General features: G+C 40.2%; 1 protein-coding gene across 4 annotated transcripts in view; it reads left to right on the top strand.

Moving 5' to 3' along the window:
* Positions 1-17,997, top strand: part of LOC130172683 (probable ATP-dependent RNA helicase ddx6) — a 26,036-nt gene extending 8,039 nt beyond the window's left edge. The window contains exons 1-13 of one of the 4 annotated variants that reach the window (XM_056381556.1): positions 9,019-9,225; positions 10,133-11,007; positions 11,591-11,654; positions 11,828-11,932; positions 12,291-12,420; positions 12,886-13,032; positions 13,338-13,432; positions 13,547-13,669; positions 13,762-13,890; positions 14,601-14,781; positions 14,875-14,976; positions 15,126-15,344; positions 15,933-17,997. In XM_056381556.1, coding sequence (XP_056237531.1) covers positions 10,829-11,007; positions 11,591-11,654; positions 11,828-11,932; positions 12,291-12,420; positions 12,886-13,032; positions 13,338-13,432; positions 13,547-13,669; positions 13,762-13,890; positions 14,601-14,781; positions 14,875-14,976; positions 15,126-15,337 — 1,467 coding nt within the window. In that variant the 5' untranslated portion in view covers positions 9,019-9,225; positions 10,133-10,828 and the 3' untranslated portion in view covers positions 15,338-15,344; positions 15,933-17,997. Of the gene's footprint in view, positions 1-825; positions 935-5,619; positions 5,822-6,778; positions 6,868-6,984; positions 7,063-7,413; positions 7,582-8,052; positions 8,153-8,239; positions 9,226-10,132; positions 11,008-11,590; positions 11,655-11,827; positions 11,933-12,290; positions 12,421-12,885; positions 13,033-13,337; positions 13,433-13,546; positions 13,670-13,761; positions 13,891-14,600; positions 14,782-14,874; positions 14,977-15,125; positions 15,345-15,932 lie in introns of those variants that run through there. The other 3 variants (XR_008828317.1, XR_008828316.1, XR_008828315.1) reach the window with 3 other exon arrangements.

The following is a 17,997-nucleotide window of genomic DNA, read 5'->3' as shown; positions in this document are numbered from 1 at the left end:
AAACAAAGGGACAACTAGACGAATACAATCCACCTACCAGCACCTCAAAAGTTCGATATGATAATGATATTATTGTCTTTTTTGTTTAATCTGTATGAAAAACATGAAAGCTAAAAGCTTTAAAAAAAAAAAGTCGTAGTCACTATAAGGTTGCCAGGCAACCAGGTGAGACTTTAAAAGGTTCCAGCTCCTGGTCTAGAAATAGTCCTGCACATAACCTTTGATAAACCACAGCCGGTCGTTCGTCAACGAGATTCAGCGTGAACTTGTAGGTGCTGGAAGCTTGCTTTTATTACCTTCAGACTGAGACAGGCTAGCTATTTCCAGTCTTTATGCTGAGCAAAGTTAACTGGCTGGTAGTCATACCCTTATATTTAATGGAAACATACTATTGTATTGTACTATTGTATCTTCTCAACCGTTGGTAAGAGAATGAGTAAGCACATTTCACCAAAATGTCAGACTGTTGAAATTCTGACCAACTTTGTTACCATGCAGGGAGGTGCTTTGCAGCACACTGGGTTTAACAGTTCACATATGTAACTGTTAAAGAAAAACTCAAATCGCCATCAGTCATCATGCTAATGTATGTGTAGACTACTGCAGTGCAATGTGTTACACACATAAAGTGTAACACAGAAAGGTCTGATTAGTCGCCACCTTATATGTTTTTAATGGGATATAGTATCAGTGGGTCACAATGTCAAGGAAACCTACGACCCATTTAAATTCTCGTTGAAATTGAGTTGTCTATTGCAGCATTTCTATTCCAATTGTTTGTATAAAGTTTTTTATGTGCTGGGTTTTTTTTCGTATTCATTACAGAGCTCTCCATATAGCTGTGGTGCAGGGGCAGTTGGCCACTGTCTGCACACTGATCCACCTCCTGGTGTGGGCTCGCAGAGGCGTTGATATCTACAACAACCTTCGTCAGGTAAAACAAATACACTTTAAATACACACATGACATTTCTTTCCATTAAAGCATGCATGCACACACAGTTGCTATCATAATGTTTACAAATGCAGAATTCTAATCATTCGTTTGACATTTGAGGCAAGATTTTGTCTTCCTTTCAATGTTGGGAGCCATACAATCCACAGAAAGTTTCAGTTCTATTTAATGACACATTATAACATGATGAAAGATAGATACAGAATAGAAAAGTGATAGGGGACTTCTGCCCTGACCACCACCGCATGTAAAACACATTCCCCTGCCTCACCCTTCTGATAACAGTAACATGGAAAAGAATGAAAGAGGAAGTGCCTTGGTTTCCTCCTTGCCTTGCACCGTGTTATCACATACTCTTACAGTCATGGTGGCTTATGGTTATGCAAATGGAATTCACCCTTCCTGGTTTCTCCACCTGTACTTGCCATAATTCAAAGCCATGCACATGCTGGGAAGGACTACATGTGATTTCCAGTGTTCTCGTTTATTGTGTGCAATAGTTTTCTAGTACTAGGTTTCCCTGAAGGAAGGGATTTTTCAGTGTTTGCATGTAGGATTTACCATGTTGTGAAACTCAGAGGAGAGAGTCAAGCACACTGTGAGTCCTTTGAACTCTCATGAACCCTGGATTCATAACTCATGTCTTGGCCTTAACTGAAAACATATGAACAGACTGGAAAATTACATGACATAACTAGTATTCCATCTTATAATTTGCATTCTTTCTTGCGTATAGTCTAGGGCATTCTAGGGCAATGCTGGCTATTTACGCTAATGTTAATTGGCAAATTTTTCTTTCTTATGAAAAAATTGACTGTGCCCTTAAACTTCCTACATAGTAACCTCAACCCAAGGGACTAGCTACAGTGTACTTTACTGTAATGTGTACAAGGAATTATCTTTAGTGTTTCTCAATCCCGGACTGTCCCAAACACTGGCCTTAAGCCAACACTTCCACTCTTTCCACTTTCTCTCCCCCTCTGTTGTTGTTGTCTCCACCTCCTCCTCTGCAGTCTGCCAGCTTTCTCTCTTTCATCCTTCAAACAGAGAAACCACCTGAGCTGTGCAGAACTTTAGTTCTCAAGGCTGGGGTTTCACACTACACAGGACACCACGGGCCCGCTTACCAGAAATAACGCTGGTGTTATTATCGGTTGTTGTCTTTCCTCATTGCATGAGGCTTGACAGTATAGGTTTTGTGATATCCTGTGTCTGCCGTGTGTATGAAAATGCAACATGCTCACACACACACACACACACACACACACACACACACACACACACACACACACACACACTTTTCTCACACTCAGATATATATATGCAGTTATAACCAAAAAGGGAGATTTTCAGGCACATGTCCTACCACAGTCATTTGCCTACCAGATTGTGTGGTTTTGACTGAATACCATAAAGAATACACTTATTAAAATGAGGCCAGGGAACTTTTTATTTTTCATAGCATAAAGTTTACCAGACAGACTTGAACACATTTTCTGGCACTGACCAACTTCCCAAACACAATGTGAAATTAAAACACAGCCTTTTCCAATATTGATGACAAATCCTGAGTTTCTGTGGTTTGCATATGGAACTTTTTGACAGAGTGTTACTATCAGTACCGTAACTGAACAACAGTGCAGTGCCTGATTTGTACACTGTACTACTACATTTGTTGACTGTGCTACTATGATGATAGAGACAGCTGTTTGATACTCCCACACTGGTCATGCTATCAGTACAGCTACACAAACACACATCTATAGTAGTCTACTTTTTGATGCTCTCGCCACAGCTGATGGTGTAGTGCGTGGCAGTGACATTAGTGGGGTTTGGGGACTGAATCCCCTGGGGCCACCCACACGAAAACCATGTGCTGATGGTCATGTGCTTTTGATTAAAGACTGCTACAATACAGTATGAGGATGGCAACAACCCAATAATTGCTTCTTTAGAGGCAGTTCTGTAAATAGCCAAGTTCACTGTACTGTTGAAACCTTTTTATTCAGATGCACGTAAATTCATATTAAATTTTATCTGTTGGTTATGTGCATGCTAGCATGCCATTTAATTTTGTGTTTGTGTGTGTGTGCGCGCGCGGGTGTGCTTACATGAGCGTGTGACATCTGTGTGTGTTTGTGTGCGCTTTAGTATCCTTGTTCCGAGAAGTCACATGACCAACCCCCTCCCCCCTGTGCTGTTTCTCAACCTGCACTGAGGTTCAGAGGGTAGTTTATCGGGACTTTCCCTTCTCTCTCTCTCTCTCTCTCTCTCTGTCTCTCTCTCTCTGTCTCTCTCTCTCTCGTGCTGTCTCTTTATCTGTCTTGCTCGCTCACTGCTGTCTCTTTTTTTCATATTTGTCACTGCATACATCTTAAAAGAATTTAGGGTTTCTAACCATAACTGATCAACTGACTGATGCTATCGGTGTAACTGTCAACATCACTGACGTAAGAGCGTGTGATGTTTATTTGTGCAACAGGACTTTCTTTACCCCCCCAGTCTTCACTGCAGAAGAAAAAGTCTCTTTCTCTTATCGTTGCCTTCAACCTTTCTTTGTGTTTGCCACTGCCTCCAGCCCGGAGCTGTTCATGCCCAGAAACCTCCTCTTTTCTCCCCTCATCTTTTCACCTCATTCATGTTGATCCACTCATTTTGCAGGAATGCGAGTGTGTGAGGACAGACACAAGGGAAAGAGAAGGGATTTTCCCTTGTTATCCTGCCTTCCCCCTGTAGTCCCCTCTGCTGCTTCCGTTTCTTCCTCATTCCTCCGTCTCTCCACCCTGCCACCCGCTTCGCTCTCTTCCCACCCTTCCTCTTATCTTTGCTGGATTTTTGTTTTAGTCATTTTTGAAGTCCTTTACAGGAAGCCACAGCTAGACTCTGCCAACTCTGAGAGGTCAATTGTGAAGGCCTTATAAGGCCTGAGTGTGGAAGGTAATTTCTTAAGCTCTGGAAATGATTCAGGAGGATACTACCATACGAGTTTCATTAGTGCTGTGTGGGGACCAAATAGTATTATGGCTACTTTTCACAATGTTTGATTAATAGTAGATGTATGTATATTTTAAAGGGGAGTACTATTGTGTGAGTGGGTTTTTTTTTCTAATGCCGTAAGCATGCATGTGACTCACAGGATTCAGGGAAACAGGAGCTAAAGGGAGGAACACTGGCATTGACACACTGAAGGAATTCCACAGAGATGCTCTCCCACAGCTGGACAACTTTTTTTTATAGTCTTTACTGGAACAAACCCGCAGTTTGTGTGCGCACACACACACACACACACACACACACACACACACACACACACACACACACACACACACACACACACACACACACACATACACACATAATAGTAGTACAGCAAAAGTGAAACTTGGAACAGCTAACTGTTCCTGATTGCTGCTTATATTGTGTAACTTGAATAGCAGCTAAAAATTCCAGGTTAAAAGACTTCCCTTTATGACTAAACATTACTTAAGTTGTCAGTGCTGTCCCTGACCAGATTTGACATCATTATCAACAGGACGATACATGCTGACCTCACCCAAAGGAACATCCTAGATTGCTCAAGTGGTTTAATTCAGCACTTCATCATTGATCCAGGCAAACAGCGGGTGAACTGTGTGTTTTGCTGTCATTGCAGACTGTTTGTCTCTCAGACCAGGTTCTTCCTCATCTTTGATTCCTCAGACATAGATTTCATTGCTGGCTGCTCTGAGTTGTGTGTGTGTGCATGGGTTAGGTGTGTTTGTATATATGTGTGAACAGGCAAGTAACGTGCAGGTCACACGTGCACAATATAACCAGGTAATGGTTACCTGTTTATTTATTTTAGGCGTCGGCTGTCCTTACGGGCGTTTCATTGTGTCTCTGACCTTTAACCTGTATAACAGGTTCGTGATGATAGGAGGCCTTTACTAGAAATAGTAACACTCTTCCTCATTTACAGTAATGTGTTCATTTCAAGATTATCTACATATACAGCTTCGCTTTTCATGGTTGGTATTCGAAACTTCCACCACTGAAATGTGATATGTGTTACTTAGTGAGCTTTAAAGGTGCTGATTGGTGGATTTTGTCACCTTTGGACAGAACCAGGCTAGTTGTGTCCTTCTAGTTTTCAGTCTTTCTGCTAAGCTAAGCTAACTGTTTCCTGGCTATAGCGTCATACTCACCATATAGACATTAGTGGTGTCAACCTTCTCATTTAATTCTCCACCAGAAAGCAAGTAAATGCATTTCCCAAAGTGTCAAACTATTCCTTTGATGGCAATATGTTTTGGAGATTGTTCACAAAAATCCTTGGGGTGGTTGCCCAAATTGCTACATTTGCTTGCAATGAAGATTTCCACTATGAGCAGCACTATTAGTCAGAACAGTGACATTAAGACTTGTTTTGAAATGATGTCATCTATACAGGGAGAAAATCTTTTTATATCAGATTTTAAGAGACGGGAATGATTCCTTTGAGGATAGTAGAGAGTGGGAACATTATATAGCATTTGTGGGGGATTCATGCTCTCTGAATACCATCTAGTGTGCTGCAGTGTGAAAAATGAAAACTGTTTTGAGAGGCTGTATATTGCCTTTTGTGGTTATGGACCTGAATACATTGATTTGTCTAAACTGTCCCCCTCTCCTCCCTCCCTCCTCAAGACTCCCCTTCACCTGGCAGTGATAACCCAGCAGGCCGACATGGTGGATGTTTTGTTGAGTGCGGGAGCTGACCCTGCTGCCTTGGACCGTAACGGCCAAACAGCACTGCACCTCTGCTGTGAATACAACCAGCGTGAATGTATATCTGTCGTGCTCTCTCAATCCTCATCCTCCACATGCTTGGAGAGCAGAAATTATGAGGGTAAGTTGTGGTTTACTGAAGAAGCACCTTGGTATTTCTTGTATTGAATATGTTCTTGACCAACAAAGATCCAGAATGGCTCTGAGCTCTTAAGTTATTTCATCTGATAAAGCCTTGTGATTGCTTGTAACCATTTCCCCTTTAGTGATTTTCCGGTGACTAATGTAATGAGTAAATGCAAAGCCTTTATCAAATTAAGAGTATTTAATAAATTTAGATAAAAGGCACAGACGAAATATGTAGAAAATAAATGGAAATATGTTTTGGACACGGATCATCAGTTAGTAAAATAAATGAACAAACATCAAAATAATAAGCAGAGTGCTATGACAAAAGTATTAGCTGTAACACTGACATTCCTCCTTTCTGGTAATTTAATAGAAACCACATAGACTAACTCACTAGTGTTAGTGCATAAGAGTTTGCTGAGGGAAATAAGAAAAATGTGCACCCTTGTTCAGGTAGGGGTTGGTTCTTTTGGGTGTGTGGGTGGGAAGAGAGGAGGACATTTCCTTCCTTTGTGGTCTGGTGTCACTGTAGTGTCACACTGCCAAGTCGCCACAACATGTCTGTCGTGTTTCAGCACAGAACAATGTTTTGGTGTGAAAGTAACAAGTCTGGGTGATGGAAAAAGTCCGCAAAATACACACAGGCTCATATTTTTCCAATGTGTATCTTCTTAGTGGAGCTGAGTTTGTATGTAGGGATCAGATCTAAGTGAATCCAGTGAATGACAAAGTTGACCTTCTATCATTTTAATGGCATCAAACGAGGTTTCATGTCCAGGCAAGACTTTTTTTTCAGGATTTGTTAAGTTCAGCAGTTTTGACTATTGTAGGCCTAATGGCATTTTCTCATGTCTCTCCAAAACTACTCTTGCTCTGTATTCTGCATATTTTGTGAACGTCTACATTTGCTCCATGTAAAACTCAGGTCCTGCTTTATCCATTTTCGCAGGTTTGAGCCCTCTCCATCTGGCTGTGCTGCTGGGCCATAAGGATTTAGCCAGAATGCTGCTTGATGCAGGAGCTGACATCAATGCAATGGTTTGTCCCTATGCCGCACTTAGTCAGCACTGACTAAGTTTCACAACATCTCAAATTTGACCTATACCATTTCTGCGTCCACTGACTTTTCCCATGGTACTTCTTTTTTCTAATCAGGACATCAAAAGTGGCCAGAGTCCTCTCATGCATGCGGTGGAGAGCAATAACGCAGACATGGTCCACTTCCTCATTGAGGTAATGAGCGTGTGTGGGGAGAGAAAGGGTTGTGACTCAGCTCTATTTGGTCAGACTTGTTTTCTCTTTTCTATTCATCAGCTGTATGCACAGTTTCCCATCCTTTCTAGCTTAAAGATAAGACCTTCAAAGAATTGGAGTAAAAATATTAATAGTTTATCTTTATTGTCAGAGCTTAGAGATGTGTTGAACATGGACAGAATGATCTTTTCTCCTTCTTTTATCTCTCCTATTTGATGTTACTCACCCTCTCCATGGCATTATCTTTTGTTTCACTTTCTGTGCTTAACTGTATCTACTCTGGCTTTCTATATGATTCACATCTATACAACTTCTGTTTTTCTGTCGCAGAATGGCTGTGATGTCAACAGCCAGTCATACAGTGGGAATACAGCCCTACACAGCGCCTGTGGCCGAGGTCAGGTGGACACGGTGCGGCTGCTGCTGAAAAGCGGGGCTGACAGCAGCCTCAAGAACTACCACAACGACACCCCTGTGATGGTGGCCAAGAACAAGAAAGTGAGTGAGGAGATGACAGGCCTTGAGATTCCATTATTATTGTATTGTTTGTATTAGCCTTTTTATGGTTATGAAATGCTGCTTCAAGACAATTCAGATAGTGTCAAGAAAGCAGCGAATCTGAATGAGGTTACCAAATTGACTGAGACTGAATGACTTCTATGTGAATATCCAAACTTTCAATCACTCACTGTAACTTTATGATGGAAAAACCCGCTCATCTGCTACTTTAGTTATGTCAACAACAATGCAAACAGTTGCAAAATCTACTTGACTCAGCTCTGGTTAGGATGGTAGGAAGAAATGGCCAAAAATGGAAAGTAAATGTGTGTATCCTTCCCTCTAGGGGCCAGACCTGAACAGTGCAGGGTTTTCTCTGCCAGTGTTATTCTGGTGTTTAACTCAAGATCACTGTGATCCTTACCTGAGGTCATGCACACAAAGTTGTAACAGACTGCAAATATTTTCCAGATAGCAGATGTGTTACGAGGGAGAGGCTCCAAGCACATAAGAGTTCAGGATCAACACATTGTGTCAGTCTCACCACACGGAAGCAACTTAACGGAAAATGGTGAGGACATGCACACAATTGCACACACACGGACTCTCAGTGAGTAAAATCACAGTATTACATTTATACTCTCTGCCTGTCCTTTAGGGTCCCCATCTCCCAGCCAGAGTCGTGGATGTTCACCTCCGACTACACCACACACCCCTCATCACGGCACCTCCCATTCTCCAAAGACTCTATCTATGCCTGTATTTCCATCATACTAGCTCTAAATAATTGCCCAGTGCAACTTGCAACTACCTCTACACAGCCAACCAACAAAGAGACAATCAAACTTCAGTGCCCAAAATGACACCCAGGAGAAAGTCTCACCAGTGGGAAGACAGAACAGCTAATAGACTGAACCTGAAATTAGACTTCCCTACAAACTGACCCTCTTCTCGTGGGCTTCATGACAAAAGACCATCACAGTTGGCATCCTTGGGCTTTGATACATGGATAAAGTGCCTGCTTATCCACATGCTGCACTGGGCACTCCCCTTGTGACTGGGAGCAAACTGGTCACCCACAAGCTGCTGCAGTGATCAGCTCCACTTTTTGACATTTTGAGTCTTTTAAAATTGTATCCAGTCTGCTTATTGTAAGGCTTAACAGTGTTAACTTGACATGCTCAATTATGCACATTCAAATCCCACCTTTATGCTATTTTAATTATCTAGGTCCACTTTACCTTTTAAATCTGTTTGTGTGCATTTGTGCCTGTACGCGTGTTTGTTGTTTTTTCTGAAAAAAGTTGTTGAAATTTGTATATAAAATGTGTCCAACAGATTCAGTTTTGTCTTAATTTTGTTTGTCATCTCTTATCCCACAGTGACGTTTGTGAATTTGAAAGCAGAGCTGTGATTGGTCAGTCAGAGTTTCCTTTGGAGCAAACAACCAGCCAAAAAAACGAGCGCGGCCATGTTGAATTGTGAATACTCTGAAAGAAAAGAGAAGACAAAAGAGTGGATTTCACGAAACAACGAGTATTTACCAAACTTGATTAAACTGGTAATATAACGCAAAGCAACGACAGAACGGGGAAGACTTTGGGTGGATATAGCAAAGTGAAGGTAGCATCGCTCTCCGACTGGGTAAAGAGTAATTTCTCAAGCGTATCGATTAACAGTATCGTTAATGGCTAAGCTAACATTATCTTGCCAACTTAGTTTGGTCGGGTTGAATAAAAGTTTCGATGTAACAGGTGCGAACTGAGAAGACGGTGTTGATTTGCACGCATCGCTTCTATGTCAACACTTTTAAAGTGAGCCACTCGCTTAAACAGAAACACGATCTTACATTAGCTTGTTAGCTGGATTGTTAAAGCCACGTTGCTACGCTTAAAGTTTTAACGATGCTAGTTAACTTCTTACAAGCTAACTCTGCTATCAACTGTGACAGCGATATGTTTGTGAAAGAAGCGACTCACGGGACAATATCCTGATGGTTCGCCTTTTATTTTGTTCGAAACTGTTTAAAAAAAATCAGTGGCAAACTAATTTTGAACATAACTTGGTCTGTCAGTGGATTTTAGCTCGCAACTGTTGTAACGTTAGCTTGGGTTAGCATCAAGTTAGCTCGTACCCTTGGCATCACAACAAAGCCGCACTGGTAAAGTTGGTGTTAATAATCATTTCGTACCGAAATTAAGCTGTCGAACACAGCATTTTCACCCTATAATGTTTAGTATAAATTCTTGAAGCTTTTTGGAGTCAATTTTTAAAACTAGTACTGTGGTCAAGCTATTGTTGCTTACATTTGGTGGTTTTGCCAAACGTGGCATTGTTTGTGTTCTGACTTGTCGAAGATGCACATTGCTAATTCACACATCTGAAATGTATGTCGGTGATTTTCAGTGCTGTTGTGTAACTTTTGTTTAGATTGCTCACTGTCAAGCGAAGTATTATTATTATTATTATTATTATTATTAATAAGTATTATTTTGTGGCTCGCTCGTTAATGCTCAGAATTAACCACCTATGATTGTTTATTGCCTGACAGGTAACCTGGATTTTTTGTTGATCGGCAATTCCCAAAACACTTTGCAGACTGCCATCTCAACTTTTGCAGCAGAAGTAAAGGAAACGGGAACAAGATAACCACAGACATTTAAAGTGGACTATCAAAATTAAAGACAAGATTCCTGGAGTGACTTTTGAGCCAGTATTAAGCTCCAGCAAACACTTTTGAAGACTTCTTGATGTCAAAGAGCAAATTGTACTAGTCTGAGACCTGACCAAGGAGGTCTTATTTTCCTACTGGCCATTTTGAATGTATAAACACAGCACTCGGACCTTCAAGCCAAGATATTAGAAGAATACACAAAGAAAATTCAGGATTCTTATTACAGCAAAGATAAGAGTATGAGACACACATTTTGAAAGAAAAATAAGAGTTTATGTTTTGGTCACATATTTGATTTATTTATTCATATGAATGTTAATTTCTCCCTTTTTTGGAGAGTTGTCTTGTAAATAGACAGAATTCATACGCAGACTTCTTCTTTTCAAGAGGTCTGAATGTCAGATTGTGTACACAATACATTCTTTAAAAAGAAAAGATAGCAGAAAAAGTTTTTTATTTTTTCAGCTTTTAGTTCTTTTTTTTTTTTTTACACACGGGTGCATTAAGCAAAACAGATAAGTGAAATAGAGGCAAATATAAATTTTACACACTGTAAGGAAATTGCCAGAACCCATGGCTACAGCAAGAACAGCAAACCCAGCACCAATGATTGGACTGAACAAAGCAGCAAATGGGCAGCTCAGAGGACAGACCAAACCAGCTGGTCAACAGTCAGGACTCCTCGCAACTGCCCAACAGTCCAGTGTCTCCCAGAATAGGAGCAGCATTCCTCAGAACAGTGGGGGCATCAAGTAAGATACTGGCTCTACATTCTCTCTAACTTCCGCATTGAAATAAATGTTCAAATCACTTCTGTAGCCTTACTGCCTACAGTGGATACAAGAACCTAGTAGATGTTAATATAAATGCAGTTCCTTCCCAGAAAACAAACCTATTTTAACAGCAGTAAAAGAAGATGAGAATCTCAGAAAGTGTCTGTAGCTCATATTGTGGTTCAAAGCCTCAGGACTCCTTGTGTAGGCTCAGGATGTCCCATCATATCTTTTTGCCAAAATACTGTTGCATAAATTGCAAAAATAGTAAATAGCAAAATCATATATTTTAGGTTTGGCAATCTTATTTATTTACTGTTGTGAGTATTATTGGACACAGCTGGTACTTATGGAAGATCCATTACTTGTGAAGTAAATGGGGAAAAAAAAAATCCCCATCAGTTTCCCAGTCTATCTGTGTGTAATATGCATGGAAAAATGGTTTGGACTAAGAAAAAAACTCTGGGTTTTGGGGGTTCAGTATATATCAGAGCCCTTCTTTTTTCAGTCTGTGATGTTTTGTTATTTATTTAGACTTGACAGTGCACATTCTTACAATTAGGTTTGGGGATGACTGGAAGAAGTGCCTGGAACTTCCCCCAAAAGACACCAGGTTGAGAACTTCGGTAAGTTAATTATTAGTAATAGCATAATTATTCACATTAACTGTTCATAACTCTGAGACACTTCCAACATTTTTTGTTGGATTCCAAATGTTTTAGATTCACTGAGTGTATGTTGGCTTGTAATGCTGCCATATCAACCTTTGCATCCTATCAAACTGCTCTGTTTCTCCCAGGATGTGACATCAACCAAGGGAAATGAATTTGAAGACTACTGCTTAAAGCGAGAACTTCTAATGGGAATCTTTGAGATGGGATGGGAGAAACCTTCCCCTATCCAGGTAAATAAAGCTATTTAGCTTGATTTGAATACTGCACTCACTAAAACCAAGAACAGTGCTTTGTATGTATCAAACTTATCCATTTAACTTTCCAGCCTCAATTGATTCAAATTTATCCTGATTTATGAACATCTGAAGTTTTAGTTGTAATCCAGATAAACTGGCACATCCAGAAATATTTTAAAGCAGTAATATATGCTCTTCCCTGTATTACACATTGTAATATTTTGGTGGGACGATTGCAGCCCTTGTTTTTGGATGTTGTACTCAATAATTGTTTGCCTTTTTCCATATAAGTCTTGTCATGTCCAAAGAACCCTGCTGATTGTATTGATTGGACTTGTCTCTGTGCCAAAAGGAGGAAAGTATCCCCATTGCCCTGTCGGGCAGAGATATTTTGGCTCGAGCCAAGAATGGTACAGGAAAAAGTGGAGCCTACCTCATCCCTCTGCTGGAGAGAATAGACCTGAAGAAGGATCACATCCAGGGTGAGTGAATTTTGAAACAGGTGTGATGGATATAAAACTATGAAGGGCTCGACTTTGAAGTTTGTGTTTTTGTAAAATTGTAGTAAAAATTATACATTTCTAATATGTTGTATGGAAAGCATAAGAGCACAGGTTTTTCTCCTGCAGATTTTCTCCACAAATCAAGTCAGATAGTTGTCTCCACACATGTAATCTCATTATGAAGTAACAGAATCATCTCTGACTTAATGAGGCTACACCACATTTTACACTGATATATTTTGCATCACAATCTCTGGCGCACGTGGAGTCCATGATCACTGCACTATTCTACCACATGCGTTCCTTTCCACTGTTGGTGCACAGGTTTCTTTGGTCTGAATATATAAAGTAATTTTTTTGTGAGCATCAATCTATTTAAATTTCTCCATATATCTCATGTACCCTTGCATTTCATCAGCCCTTCCCATGTCTATCTCAATCCAGCTTTAGTTATGGTGCCGACAAGAGAGTTGGCCCTGCAGATGAGCCAAATCAGCATTCAGCTCAGCAAGCACCTTGGAGGTGTCAAGGTCATGGCTACCACAGGCGGCACCAACTTGAGGGATGACATCATGCGTCTTGATGAGATAGGTAGATGTCAAGCCATTAATATTTGAAATAATTTAAAAAATGTTTCTGTATGGAAAAACTATGGAAAAGTAATTCTTGATTTTTATATTTTACCTTGTCATTCTGGAGTTCTGACTTTTGTACACATCCAGTCAATACCTACTCGTGCTCATGCTTTTTGTTGTTGGAGGTTTCAGTTTATAAAGTAATCATTTATAAGCATATGTTTTAGTCTTTTAAATGTGTTTCTTGCTGATTTTGTACCAAAGATAAAATTTGTTGAACTGGTTGTGACATGCTCTTTGTTCCTCCTCCGACCATAATAGTGCATGTAGTGATTGCTACACCAGGCAGGATACTAGACCTGATTAAGAAGGGTGTGGCAAAAGTGGATAAGACCCAAATGATGGTGATGGATGAGGTGGGTTAACTCTATATTTCTGAATTCACTTGTCAATATTGTTGGCTGTGTTTATAAAGTTGGTCTGCAGTCTACCATTCTTGACACCTTTTCTCTAAATATCCCTTTATTCAGGCAGATAAGCTGCTGTCCCAGGACTTTGTGGTCCTGATTGAAGATATTATCAGCTTTTTGCCAAAGGGTCGTCAGATCCTGCTGTACTCTGCCACTTTCCCCATCAGTGTGCAAAAATTCATGGTGAGAACTTAAGCAGCTATTCACTTCTCTGAAGAGGTAAAAATTAAAAATCTTGTTCACACTTCAAAATATATTGTGAATGTCTCATCCAGAGCAAACATCTGAAGAAGCCTTATGAGATCAACCTGATGGAGGAACTGACCTTGAAGGGCATCACCCAGTACTATGCTTATGTGACTGAAAGACAGAAGGTCCACTGTCTCAACACGCTCTTTTCTAGGGTGAGTGCTCAGTGTTAACCAGTTGATACTAAGAGCTTAAAAAAGCTGCATTGTTTTAGAGAGTAACTCAATACCAAACTGAAAAGCTGTTTCACTGCCCACTGAAAGTTTAAAGACTTATTTTTATTCCTCAGTTGATTTTACAGAAAATGTACTATCATAAAACGTATTATTATTTATTTATTGATACCTCAAAATAAAATAATATGTATTGGGATTTAATCAATATTGCTGAATCCTAGTTGTTCCCTGATTGGGTCTTACCAATCACAGCTGCCAGTAGTGAATGCAACATGGATGGAACAAATTAAAAAGCATTGCTGACCTTGTTGTCTGTGCTAGCAGCTGTTGTGCAGTTAAATTCTGCATTTTGACGCTATAACTGCCTTTGCTGCTCCTCATTCATAGTTTTTTTTGCAACTTACCAGCTGCAGAGTAAACAATCTGCTTTCTGTTTACACCGGCACCCACATGCCCAGTGTATGTGAATTGTCATGTGATATGCGTTTTCAGATGTGTTGGTATTACTTCTGATACAGAGGTAAAATGCATACCTGGACAGAGATTGTATTTTTTTTTTTTTTTTATGAAAATGATACTGTGAACTTGCCATAGGTAAGGCCACAGGATACCTGAGGCAGAAAATGTAAAGAATTCAGGGGTTTGTTCCTTCTGTAATGAATAATAATACCTTTTTATATCTATTACAGCTTCAGATCAATCAGTCTATCATCTTCTGTAACTCCACCCAAAGGGTTGAGCTTCTGGCTAAGAAAATCACCCAACTGGGCTATTCGTGCTTCTACATTCATGCAAAGATGATGCAGGAGTACAGGAACCGTGTGTTCCATGACTTCAGGAATGGATTGTGCAGAAACCTGGTGTGCACAGGTAGGTGAAGGGAGTTCTGCGTTTTCCAACAGAAAGTGGAAATTTAAATTACTTATGGTCAGTAGGATGACTAATACACATCTTTTCTTGTAGACCTTTTCACTCGGGGAATTGACATCCAGGCAGTGAATGTGGTCATCAATTTTGACTTCCCCAAAAGCGCAGAGACCTACCTGCACCGCATTGGCAGATCAGGTGAAGATGAACCTATTTATAAATTCTCGCATTCTGAACAAAGAATTTTGTTTACAGCTACTGCTTTGAAAATCTGGTGCACCCAGGTTCACTTTGTGACACTTCAACTAACAGTATGTAATGTATATGCTGTGTCTCTTCTCTCTCAGGGCGTTTTGGTCACCTGGGTCTGGCCATCAATCTGATAACTTCAGATGACCGCTACAACTTGAAAACTATTGAGGATCAGTTAATTACTGACATTAAGCCCATCCCCAGCAGCATCGATAAGAGCCTGTACGTGGCAGAGTTTCACTCTGTTGACCCAGATGACGACGATGACATTGGGGAAGCCAAAAACAAGGAACTGGGAACAGCCTGAATGAATGGTCAGTTTCGATAAACCCAAGTGAAAGCAGTTTTCATGATGGTCACTGTTTTTCCGCTCTTTTTTTTTTACACCTTGTCAACACAGGTCACATTACAGCTGCTTTTTTCAATTATCCATCTGACACAAAAAAGTATTGAGGGTTGAGGGTTGAGGCTTAGCCCTTTATGTGACTGGTGGTAAGAAGGTGTGAAGCTTGAAGAAACTATTCATTTCCACATTCTGGTTCAGCGAGTTTATGTGTGTATGAGTGAGAGCATTTAATGTCCACCAAAAGGTGGACATTAAATTTGTACACAGTGTATTCATAACACTGGAAGCATTTGAGCAATCTAGCTTGAGAGAGCAAATACTAGCACCCTTACTAACTGATAGTATCCTCTTTCATCAAGAAGATTAACTGAAGTTTTACAGGATTTAAAGGTGAAGGCTTTAGGGTTGTCGTCCTCAGGCTGCACAATGGCAGTCAACATAGATTTGGACAGAGCTGATCAGCACGCACAGCCAGCTGTCAGCTCGGCAGGTTTGCTAAAGCAGTGACTCGTTCACATCAGAAATTCTAACCAGGCCTTTGTGATTTGTTTTTCAGGAGAAACATGGCGCCTGGCATTCATCACACAATACTGTCTACGCATCACACAAGAGTCCAAGTGAAGATTTCTATTCCCCACTGCAATCAGTATGGTCTATTTTAGATTTCATTTCCAGTTTGAGTTTATAGCAAACTCATGTTCTGTCTGTAAATATGCTATTAAACTGGCATCTTCCTCAGTGGAAACTGCCACTTTAATCAGTCTAACTTTCTGACACCGCCAGAGGTGGTGCTGTACACTTGACTGTACAGTCACTCTCGACAATAGATGGAAGTTGTCATAAACTCTTTTTGTGCTTTGCTTTAAGAATGAAAATGTGAAACCAAAGGAGCCCAGGTTACATCCCTACTGCACATAAAAAAAGAAATAATTATCTACACTCAGTCACCACAGATACACTGTTTATGGGACCAGACCAGTAAAGAGGCTACTTCATGTTAACATGATAGCATCACGCAGTTGCTGCAGATTTTGCGTTTAACCTCCTCTCACAGGTGCTCTATTACACTGATAGATGGCTTCTTGGACTGTGGAGGCCATTGGAGGAAACTCATCAGCAGGATGTTATCCTGCTGAAAATAGCCATTAGAATATGGGTAGACTGTTGATAAATACCAGGAGAACAGCAATCAACAAACAATCATTCCATAGTCAAAGTCCCTTGGATCACATTTGTTTTCCATTGTGGTGTTTAGTCAACCGTTTGACCATGCTTTTATGCATTGAGTTGCTGCCACGTGATTGGCTGATAAGATATCTGCATTAGGAAAGCAGTTGTGCCCAATAATGTGGTTACTGAGTGTAGTTTTTTGTAGCTTTCCTGTTGCCCTTAATGCTGTTGCTTATAAAAATCTTTTCCCCTCCAACTTTTATTTCGGAGGTTTGGGGAAGCAGCGGCCAAATTATTTGGGATAACATTCTTCAAAAGGGAACCAAAGATGGAAGAGTAGAGAAAAAATTACATAAGCTTGAATATAAATGGCTTCAGAAACCAAAATGACCACTTTTCTATGAAGGATGTTTAAAAGAGGGCTGTTGTGGTTCTCCAGTACAGAGCACCTGAAACAGAACTTGGTACATTTTAAATTCAAGTGTTAACTTGCAGAAATAAGGTTTTTGTTCAAAGGTAACGGTGTAATGTTAGTGACACTGTAGTGCATTTTGTAAAAGCACAGACCCGACAGTAACAATAAGTCGGTATTGAATTGTGAAAATCTCTTGAATCCCTTTAAAGCCATAGCACTAGGCAGCATTTTCTCAGGTCTTGAGATTATCAGTAATAAACATGACAAGATGAGGGGCCTTAGTTAAAACTATTTTGAAACCGGCCAACATGTTCACTTATCTTGATGTAGTTTCTGCTTCCATTCTTCTTTGCAAAGTGCCTTAGTCCACTGTCAAACCTCTACTTTGCCCAGCCCCTTGTCCCAACTTTGTAATGTAGGAAAATGGCAGCCAAACAGTTCTTTTATTAGTTTATCAATTTTGAAAGCACACTTGCACTCTGAAAGGATTTTTACTTTTACTTCATTTGTTACAAACACTTAAATATGACCAACTAGAGCTGCTTGTTGCTCTTCATCAACTTGGACTTTGACTTCAACACGATGTCATGAAAAGTAAATGTAGCTCAAATTTATAACATTGACACTGTGAAATTTCCAGCAGACTTTTGTTGCATCTTTGGTTGGACATTACAGTACAACTAAGCACCAGCAGGGAAGGGAGACATGTGTGTCCTATTCCAAAGCATCGTTAGTCGTAACTTTTTTCATGTCTGACACTGTAGTGCTGTTGATGATAGATTTAGATTCCCCAGGTAGTAAGCCATTGTACAGACACTTGAATCAATACATGTCATGTGATAGAAGACTCAGACCATTTTCTATGTGGGTTTGAAACCTGAGACCATTTTGTCCCATCACTGCATTTTGGAAAAAATAAATACCTTCATGACTGGATGACCAGATGTGTTGTTAAATAGAAAGAAAGACAGCCAAGACTTTCCTGAAGTGTGTCAATGCCAGCGCCCCGAATGAATAAAAGTCTGACTGACTGACA

The sequence above is a fragment of the Seriola aureovittata genome, chromosome 7, assembly GCF_021018895.1.
Source record: "Seriola aureovittata isolate HTS-2021-v1 ecotype China chromosome 7, ASM2101889v1, whole genome shotgun sequence".
Taxonomy (NCBI): Eukaryota; Metazoa; Chordata; class Actinopteri; order Carangiformes; family Carangidae; genus Seriola; species Seriola aureovittata.
This window is presented reverse-complemented; position numbering and strand designations above follow the sequence as displayed.